Source organism: Engystomops pustulosus, chromosome 2 (genome assembly GCF_040894005.1).
Source record: "Engystomops pustulosus chromosome 2, aEngPut4.maternal, whole genome shotgun sequence".
NCBI classification, from domain to species: domain Eukaryota; kingdom Metazoa; phylum Chordata; class Amphibia; order Anura; family Leptodactylidae; genus Engystomops; species Engystomops pustulosus.
Genome location: NC_092412.1, coordinates 243,833,504 through 243,843,558, shown reverse-complemented (window position 1 = coordinate 243,843,558; position 10,055 = coordinate 243,833,504). Strand labels below are relative to the sequence as shown.

Genomic DNA, 10,055 nt, shown 5'->3' with positions numbered 1-10,055 from the left:
ACATTTTATACACAAGACACAGTAACACTATGGCTGATGGGATAAGACAACTACCAGTATGTCCTCCTGTGTATAAAATTGTTTTATATTAAGATTTTCTCGTACACCCGATAACTGATGAAGAGACTTAGGTAGTTACCAAAGCTTTCAATCATTACCATCTTTTAATTTAGCCAATAAAAAGTACCAACAACTGAAGACTGTCAGGCCACCTTCACACTGTCAGTATTTGATCAGTATTACACATCAGTATTTGAATGCCAAAAATAAAAGTGGATCCTACACATAGAAAAGTAATGGAAATATCTGAATCTGTTTCGTTCTTTGGACCCACTTATGGCTTAAAAATACTAATAAAAAATACCGAACAAAGACTCTTTTAGTCAATCCAAGCAGACACTTCCAGTTGTATTTTTAGTATGTAGTCAAGAGATGCTGATGTTTTGCAGCCTCTTTATACTGCACAATCACGGTCGTGTAAATTGATCCGATAAAATCGTCCAGAATCAGAAACTAATTATGCGAACTGACGTCACTAGACATCACTATGCAGAACGAGCGCCGATAGCGTGGATGCACTGAGGGCGGAAGTAGGGCAGCGTGCGCGCAGCCTGATGACGCAGCGTAAAGGTCTCTTCACGAAGCAATCGATCGCCGATCACATTAAACAGCCACGGCGGTGCTCGGTGTGAGTGTCCGGTGCCGGGGAGAAGCGGAGGATGGGCGGGAAGAATAAGCAGAGGACGAAAGGCAATGTCCGGGTGAGTGATGAGGGGAGGCCCGGGCACCGGGTGGGCTCTGCTGCTCTATGCTGGGGTCACACAGCCCCGGGCCTGGCAGGGTGTGCTGGAACTTGTAGTCCCACTGCTGCTCTAGAGCCTGTTTCAGGGTGTCTGTGGCTGAATACAATGGAATCCGCCACAGAGGGCGTATTAGTGGGTGATCAGTGCCAGCTGGTTATGTATACAGCACTATAGCGCCCCCTAGAAGTCATTTATAAGTGAAAAAACTCCTGATAATGACTTATCGCACATGTAAGTCCTGAGCTGTGAGGTACATGCAGCCTCCTACCTCTCCAGTTATTACATGACACAGAGGGGCCCTCCAATCCCCTAAGATAGTGGGTTCAATGTGTGGGGGTCTGGCCGCTGAGGATGGGGGTCCTGGATACCTCTAATTGTTGAACCTGAAAGTCCATTTGTAGTCTCTGGGATTGGCAGACCCCATCGGCAGTGAATTGGTGCCAAGGCAAGTGCCCAACCTGTCACTTCATTCACTAGAAAAATCAAAACCTCATATTCTTGATTAGTTGTGGGAGGGAGGCCCAAGCAGTTGGACCCCTAATGAGACCTACAGAGTGTGGCCCTGGCCAGAAACCATAAGGGCAGCTCCCTCAGAAGTGTAGTGAGCATGTGCAGTCCTAATGCAATCTATGGGGGCACTTGGGGGAACCCCAGAGCACATACACACATCAGTTCTACAAGTTAAAAAAATAAAATCACAAATAAGAAACTCATACAAAACCTACTGAGTGCACCCCCTGAGTGAACCCCTGCTCAGCCCCAAGAATTTCTGAACACTACCTTTAATGTGGAAGCTGGGGTCAGTTTGAAAGATATCCAGCAGAATTGCTGGGAGTTGTAGTTCCACAACAATTAGGGAGATATAAATGGTTTTCCAACTATACTGGATAGAGCACAGCAGTGTTAGGATACACCCCACAGCACTGGGAAAAAATAGAACGCCGGAGCTGCAGTCTTATCTGCAGCACTAGGGTCTAGGAATAATTTGGATTGTCATGTAGGTTACTCTTACACAGTTCCGTAGATTCCAGTTGAGTTCCCACAGTCTATAACCCATTACTCTGGATTAATCAGCCTTTTTGTTTTTCAGCCATCAAGCAGTGGAAGGGCGGCAGAGCTACTCGCTAAGGAAAGCGGCACAGTACCCGGTTTTATTGGGTTTGGAACCGCCCCTAGTGACCTGGGTTATGTCCCAGCTGTACAAGGAGCAGAAGAAGTCGACAATCTGGTTGATGCAGATTTCAGGATGGTCTTGCGCAAGTTGTCCAAACGTGACGTCATCACAAAGCTGAAGGTAAGGACGTGTGTGATGTCACTAGTAGTAACGATGGGAGCCTATTCCTATTCTGCCTTCTTTCCACATCATTTCATTTCTCCCATTATTCCTTTTCTTTTTGTTTCCATACCTGAAAGGGAACCTGTTAGGGCGATTCGGGCCCCTAAACCACACCCAGGACTTTATGGACCGGTGGTTTAGTGTTCCAAATCGCCCTGTATGCTTATTTCAGTGATCACCTTAAAAAAACCTCAAAACAAAAACTTTATACTCGCTTTGCGTCTGCGTTTTGAGGCCAGTAAAGCCGGCGTAGTACACTCTGTCTTGACTGCATAAGCCCCGTAGGTGCGGTGAAGCAAGGATACTGTCCCGGCTTTCTGCAATGTGTGAGGAGGCAGCAGTGCAGGATCTGCAGATGTAAATATGATGTGCCTAATCTGAATCACATCTAGGTAAGTATAAACATGATTGTGTTTTTTTTTTTAATTTTTACCCATGTACAGCATTCATACAGGCAGGTGAGTAAACAAGACCTGTCAGGTCCATGTGGGACCCAAAACCAACTACAGGTCCTTAAGTATTTGTTGTTTAGAGTCCAAAATCGACCTGACAGGTCTTCAACTATTTTTCCCACCATCCATGCTCTACCTATCCCTTTCCTTCCTCTCTTCCGACTATAGCAGTTTTTATCCTTCCATCCCCATTCCTTTCCTTCCCGCCCTGTCTGCCTGCCCCCTCAACCACTTTTTCCCATTTCTTTACATCCCCTTCTTTCCTGTTTCCAATTGACTTACTGCTGATTGCTATTTCCCCTCCTATTTTGTAACAATAAGGAGATCATTTATATTATAAATGAACTAAATTCCCATTTTCTTGGTTACAGGCAATGCAGGAATTTGGTGCAATGTGCAAGGAGCGAGAGGTGGAGATTGTCAGAGGTGTCCTACCATATTGGCCCCGGAACTACTGCAAGATCTCATTGGTATGTATAACCAAAATTTTGATTAATGGTAAACATCCGCCCGTGCTGCAGATTGTAGTAAGTAATATAGGTCTTGTGGTGCCCTGCAGTACATGACCGCTTATTTAAAGGGATTTTCTGCCTCTATACTTTTAATGACATATCTTCAGGACACATTATTAATAGTTGATCGATTGGTCTACAACATTTATGGCCCCCCAAAGCTCTGGTCTGTGAGACCGCTGGAATGAGTTTGTCTTATGTAGCAGAGCCGGTTGTGTAGAAGTTATAGTGACGCGTGTGGTTCTTTTCTTCCACAGGATCATGATCGCAGAGTGCGAGAAGCGACACAACAAGCCTTCGAGCAGCTTATTCTGAAAGTGAAGAAATATTTGGCCCCACATTTGAAGAACCTCATGGGGTTCTGGCTGATAGCCCAGTGTGACACGTACTCCCCCGCAGCCAGCGCAGCCAGAGCCGCCTTTGAAGCCGCGTTTCCTCCACACAAACAGCCAGAAGCACTGGCGTTCTGCAAGGACGAGGTCCTGAACGTGAGTCTTTGCGAGGTCACGAGTGTAAACAAGCCCTTAATAACAAAATTCCTCCGCTGTAATCTTGCGTCGTGATATTTGACAGCAGACACTGGGGTTTTGTGACGTGTCCAAAAAAATCCTCTGGGTAAAATAAATCTTAGGAAAGGTGATTGCAAAATGTTTTGACAGTTTTGTTTCACGTGAGTATAACATCATCAGAGGATTGTTCTCCAGGGACGTCATGTGTGTTGACAGAGATTGTTATGATGATATTTTTGCAGGAAAATGAAATGTTATTTTTACTGGTAAATGGTAAAATACAGCAGGACACAGGTATGAAAGACCGGCTTGCTATTAAACAGGTTGGATTATAGCGGGACGTTGCTAGATTTAGGGTTCTGTTCCGTGATAGTGGCAGCTATGTCTGGATTTCTGGTGCAGCAGGGAGCCATCAGCATCCTGCTCCACTATCCCACTACTATGCCAGGTGCAGCTGAATGACACAATGTTATTGTGCCTGCTGGCCTTGGAGAAAGACTGTATTGGCTTTAAAGTAAATCTTCCATCAAAATCCATCCTGATAAAGCAGGGATATTACTCATAGATCCAGGCACCGTGACTGTGGGAACCTTCTTATATTTGTTATCCATGGCCTCCTTCCTTCTAATATCAACTTTTAGAGTTATGCTAATGAGCCTGAGCGGCTAGGAGGCTTATTACAGTAGTCCCTCTGTGCTGCAACTGTACACTGTCTTTGCTGCTCCCCCTCCATCTGCCTGCTGTAATCTCATACAGTGTAACAGCCAGTGAAGCTACAGCACGTAGCGGCTCTGGTAATGCCCCTATAGCCCTTCTGGCTTATTAATCATTTTAGAAGGAAGGCGGCCGTAGATAAGAAATATAAGAAGATACCACAGTCGCGGTGCAAGGATCTATGAGTAATGTATCATAGATCTAGGGGCAAGGTTGGGTCATGAAATCTTACTGCAGGAAGACTTCCTTTGTTGTTAAAATCACTGGGGGACCAATTGTTAGACCCCAGCGATCTGACACCTATGGCCTAGCCTGTGCATAGGGGTGTCTAAATGTCTGTGGGGGGATGACCCCTCTAAAGTACGCTTAACATGTGGAAATCTGCATGACGTATGTGCATATAAACCGTATTAGTTGCAGATTTACATACGCATGATTTTCTGCACGGGGTAAAAGCACAGCAGTGTGAGGACAGTCTCTCAGTGCACTGATGGTGGTGGGTCCACAGTCTTGTCTTAGGCTGCATTCGCACGACCATAGGGAGACGTATGTACAGCCATAAGCTTACGACCGTACATACATCCCCCATAGCCGGCAATGGGCGCACAAAGCAATACAGTGCTGCATAGGGACATGCCCTATCTTTCCACGTGTTATGGGGACGCACGCCATGCATCTCTATAGAGAAGGGAGGGTCACCCCTCCTCCTCTTCATGGCGCTGGACGTTTGCCCGCCGGGCCGTTCGTGTGAATCCAGCCTTACTCATGTGAATGGAGCTGCGGGTCACACATGTGCAATGATGCTCTCTATTCATTCTCAATGGAACAGATAAATAGTTCACCATAAAAAAAAAAAAAAAATCTCTCTAAGCGACCTGTAGATATCGTTCTGTGATAGGGGTGGTCCATAAATCGGTGTGGTCCGACCTCTGCTACAATGAAGGTCGGTGTATTGTCTCCCATTGAGTTGTGTTGGGAAGCTCTTCCCGATGCTCCATACAATGCACACGCTGGGGGTCTTGACAGATAGTGGGGGATCCTAGTTCTAGCAGTCTCTGGGTATCCAAAATATCGGATCCTAGCTAAACCCCGCTGAACTTTTGGACTAGTCCGGATGATCCGTCCACATCTGTTGTTTCCCCTCCATTTACATCTTTATCTTTAAGGAATAAAATGTAAAACTCCTGCAGCCAGATATTCCAGGAGGTCCCACCCTCACATCTGCTGTGGTTTGGCGGATGATAATCTGCTTTACATCTCGGGCCCCCGCTGCGGTGTACAGCGTGTGGGTTCCCCTGTCGGTGCACTCGTCTCGGAGTCCCGGCACATGAACTCTTCCTCCTTCCTTGGGTCACGTCCCAGTATTTCTTGTTCTAGAACATCTTGACAACTTCCTGTTTGGACCAGAGGAGTCGTCCTCTGTATCGGAGCTGATTCTGGGATCGTTCTGGTGAACTTTTCACATGTTGGTTTGTTTTGTTGTGTCCCGTCTTATCTGATATATATGTGCGTGTAGGCTATTAACCCTTGCGGTGTAAGAGCTGTATATATTCACTTATCAGAAACATACGTGCTTTCCTTCCCTTAATTGGGAACAACACCCAAAATTAAAAGGGTCTATAACAGGGCACATCCTATAGACAGATGGGGCTCATATTTGGCAATTGATGGGGGTCCTAGCAGGTGGTCCTAGATCAGATGCTTTTTCCCATTCCTCTAGAGAGGGAAAACTCCTTAAAGGAAACCTACCATTTGCTTTGATGCATTATGAACCAAACATACCTTGAGAATGCTGTAGCTACACTGATGCAGAAACCTATCTTGTTTATTCCCTGAACTAAGTAGTAGCTGAAAAAACTATTATATAATTATGATAATGAGGCACTGTTGCTTCTGTGGCTGCTCTGGTGCTTCTATTCTCACATTAAGTATGCACTGCTCCGGAGAATGATGTCATCACTGTGTTGTGAAAAAAAACTTCAGCAAAAACTGCAACTTAAAAAAACAAACCAATGACAACTTGAAGGGGCCACTCTTTTATATAAGTTGCCCATGTGCCTTCGCTGTCTTAATAATAATCCATGAATGGTCATCAAGCGATTCAGCATTCAGGCTACTTACTGCTGTAACGCGTGCAGACTCTCCATGATTCTTTGTTTACATGTGTGAGCTCTGCTGAATAGAGCTGAAGCAAGAGAGTTACGACTCCTGTACACAAGTAGATCCAGAGTTCGGTGCGCTGGGACCCAGGTTTTGTTACTGAGTTCTTTCCGTGTAGTCACTTGGTCTTGTAAGACATCATTCTAATTTTATCCACATTATTTTTTTCTTACGCTTCCAGGTTTTGCTTGATCATCTACTGAAAGAAACCCCCGACTCGATCAGCGATCCTCAGTAAGTTGTATTGTTATCTATAGTTACTTTATTCTAGGTTCAGTATGGGGTGCATACATTTTGCAGCCAAAAGGGGGCTTCATTGGGGTCACTACTATTTGTCAGGCTGCACCTGGACTGTAAAGCTTTGCAGAAAATTAAACTTGGGCCACATTCACAAACAGCCTTGTGCTCACCCTGGACCAGAGAAGTGAGAGGGACTGTGCGCTTCTACCCTCTCCATTAAAAGTCCAGAGGCTGCACCCTAAATCCAGCAAATTATAGGTCATGTCCTATATTTTGCCCATGAGAGGCTGTTATAGACCTGTACGGGTGCTGTAATTTGTGCAGCCAGATCTTGGCAACTATTAGGGTCATGTGAATGGGACCTTAACATGACGTCTGATAGTTAATGGGTAAGTCCTCAAAATAATAATAGCAGATAATGCACAGAAAATAATTCTATGTAACTGTCAATAACTCCATTCTCTGTGTAGTGACTCATCACAGTTGTATGAATGCAAGCTAATCAGCAGTTACCTGTTCTGACCACTGAACAGAGAACGGCGCAGCAAAGGGCTGACACTTGTGCCTGTTGCGATTTTTCTAGCACAGAGCGGATCACAAGCGATTCGGGGGCGGTAAGAGCCCCAGACTTTCCCCTACTGTTGGACCACTTCTAATAAACAGTATTCACACTGCAGGGAGCTACTCAGCAGGGTAATGGTTAATAAAGTTCTAATCTGGCCCGAGGTGGTTCTCCAGGTCTGTGATACCGTGTGCATCGATCACTTGGCCTTGTTATAGTTTAGTCCAATCCAGCACAGCCACTATGCGGCGCTGCTCAGCTGCAATACCTAGCACAGCCACTGTGCGGCGCTGCTTAGCTGCAATACCTAGCACAGCCACTGTGCAGTGCTGCTCAGCTGCAATACCTAGCACAGCCACTGTGCAGTGCTGCTCAGCTGCGATACCTAGCACAGCCACTGTGCGGCGCTGCTCAGCTGCGATACCTAGCACAGCCACTGTGCAGTGCTGCTTAGCTGCGATACCTAGCACAGCCACTGTGCGGCGCTGCTCAGCTGCGATACCTAGCACAGCCACTGTGCGGCGCTGCTCAGCTGCGATACCTAGCACAGCCACTGTGCGGCGCTGCTCAGCTGCGATACCTAGCACAGCCACTGTGCGGCGCTGCTCAGCTGCGATACCTAGCACAGCCACTGTGCGGCGCTGCTCAGCTGCGATACCTAGCACAGCCACTGTGCGGCGCTGCTCAGCTGCGATACCTAGCACAGCCACTGTGCGGCGCTGCTCAGCTGCGATACCTAGCACAGCCACTGTGTGTGCGGCGCTGCTCAGCTGCGATACCTAGCACAGCCACTGTGTGGCGCTGCTCAGCTGCGATACCTAGCACAGCCACTGTGTGTGCGGCGCTGCTCAGCTGCGATACCTAGCACAGCCACTGTGTGTGCGGCGCTGCTCAGCTGCGATACCTAGCACAGCCACTGTGTGTGCGGCGCTGCTCAGCTGCGATACCTAGCACAGCCACTGTGTGTGCGGCGCTGCTCAGCTGCGATACCTAGCACAGCCACTGTGTGTGCGGCGCTGCTCAGCTGCGATACCTAGCACAGCCACTGTGTGTGCGGCGCTGCTCAGCTGCGATACCTAGCACAGCCACTGTGTGTGCGGCGCTGCTCAGCTGCGATACCTAGCACAGCCACTGTGTGTGCGGCGCTGCTCAGCTGCGATACCTAGCACAGCCACTGTGTGTGCGGCGCTGCTCAGCTGCGATACCTAGCACAGCCACTGTGTGTGCGGCGCTGCTCAGCTGCGATACCTAGCACAGCCACTGTGTGTGCGGCGCTGCTCAGCTGCGATACCTAGCACAGCCACTGTGTGTGCGGCGCTGCTCAGCTGCGATACCTAGCACAGCCACTGTGTGTGCGGCGCTGCTCAGCTGCGATACCTAGCACAGCCACTGTGCAGTGCGGCGCTGCTCAGCTGCGATACCTAGCACAGCCACTGTGCAGTGCGGCGCTGCTCAGCTGCGATACCTAGCACAGCCACTGTGCAGTGCACGCTGCTCATCTGAGCAAATCCCCAAGGTGTTTGTCCTATCCATGGCAGGTGCTGGAAGACAGTGATGATCCATGGAGGTTGCACCCCACAACTTACTGTGTTCATACAGCGGCGTCGGCTCTGACGGGATCTTATCTTGTGTTGCAGGACTGTTCCTCCGGAAGAAAGAGAGTCCAAGTTCTTCAGGGTTCTGACCTGTTCTTTGCTGGCTTTGAAGCGTCTCCTTTCCATGTTGCCAAGCAGTGAAAATGCCGCCCTACAAGACAGATTGTCGCACCTCCTGGCCCAGAGCAAGTTCTGGAAATACAGCAAACACCAGTCCCCAAATGTAAGAGGGGACAAGGACCCTATGTGTCCATCTAATGGTGACTATGATGGCACCCTGTCATGTACATAGGGATGGTACGGTGCATCCCGGATTGTCGGTGCACTGCTCCATCTGTAAATCTGGAGAGGGGGCCCCAAACCTTGTGGCTCCGCCCATGTTGCACTAAAATATTAATTTGCCTATAAACATAAATGAAGTTTTCTCTTCATTCAATGCAGTAAAGATCTGCTAATAATACAGGACACTCCACCTTTAGTTTATATGTGACCCAGGAGCTGACAGGTTCCCTCTGTGCAGCCAGTTGTATTGGTTGTAATATGTGTGTGATCTGGTGTTACAATGCATTATGTTCTATTACAGATTCTGATGATTTTTTCCTGTAGGTTCGCTCCGCTTTCTTTGAGCTGGTGTCGGCTCTCTGCCAGCACCTGCCCTCCCTGGTAGTCAGTGAGGCGCCCCGCGTGTGCCCGGCGGTGCTGCTGAGTATCGATGACAGCGATGCAGTGGTGTGCCCGGCGCTCTGGGAGTCTGTCCTCTACACACTGACCACTGTAGAGGTGAGCCCGATGGTCCAGCCATTCATTTTTCATATTTACTATAATAATTCCTTTATTTATACAGCGCACACAGATTACGCAGCGCTGCAGAGTTTTGCCAAATCGGTCCCTGTCCCCAATGGGGCTCATAATCCAATCAACCTACCAGTATGTTTTGGAGTGTGGGGGGAAACCGGAGGTCCACGAGGAAACCCAAGCAAACATGGAGAGAACATACAAACTCTTTGCAGATGTTGACCTAAATGGGACTTGAACCCAGGACCCCAACGCTGCAAGGCAGAAGTGCTACCCACTCAGCCACCTATATATTGATATATACATTTAAAATTTTTTGGGCAACATTGCATGGATCACACCAACCATAGCTGTGGTCAGCCTGTGTTACAACACCC

The 10,055-nt window shown here is 47.9% G+C and overlaps 1 protein-coding gene across 3 annotated transcripts in view; it reads left to right on the top strand.

The window, feature by feature from the left end:
- Positions 1-573: 573 nt before the first annotated feature.
- The window catches only part of LTN1 (listerin E3 ubiquitin protein ligase 1), a 51,627-nt gene continuing 42,145 nt past the window's right edge, over positions 574-10,055 (top strand). For all 3 annotated transcript variants that reach the window (XM_072138602.1, XM_072138603.1, XM_072138601.1), the window contains exons 1-7: positions 574-761; positions 1,894-2,097; positions 2,963-3,061; positions 3,361-3,591; positions 6,668-6,720; positions 8,926-9,106; positions 9,490-9,663. In XM_072138602.1, coding sequence (XP_071994703.1) covers positions 720-761; positions 1,894-2,097; positions 2,963-3,061; positions 3,361-3,591; positions 6,668-6,720; positions 8,926-9,106; positions 9,490-9,663 — 984 coding nt within the window. In that variant the 5' untranslated portion in view covers positions 574-719. The remainder of the gene's footprint in view (positions 762-1,893; positions 2,098-2,962; positions 3,062-3,360; positions 3,592-6,667; positions 6,721-8,925; positions 9,107-9,489; positions 9,664-10,055) is intronic.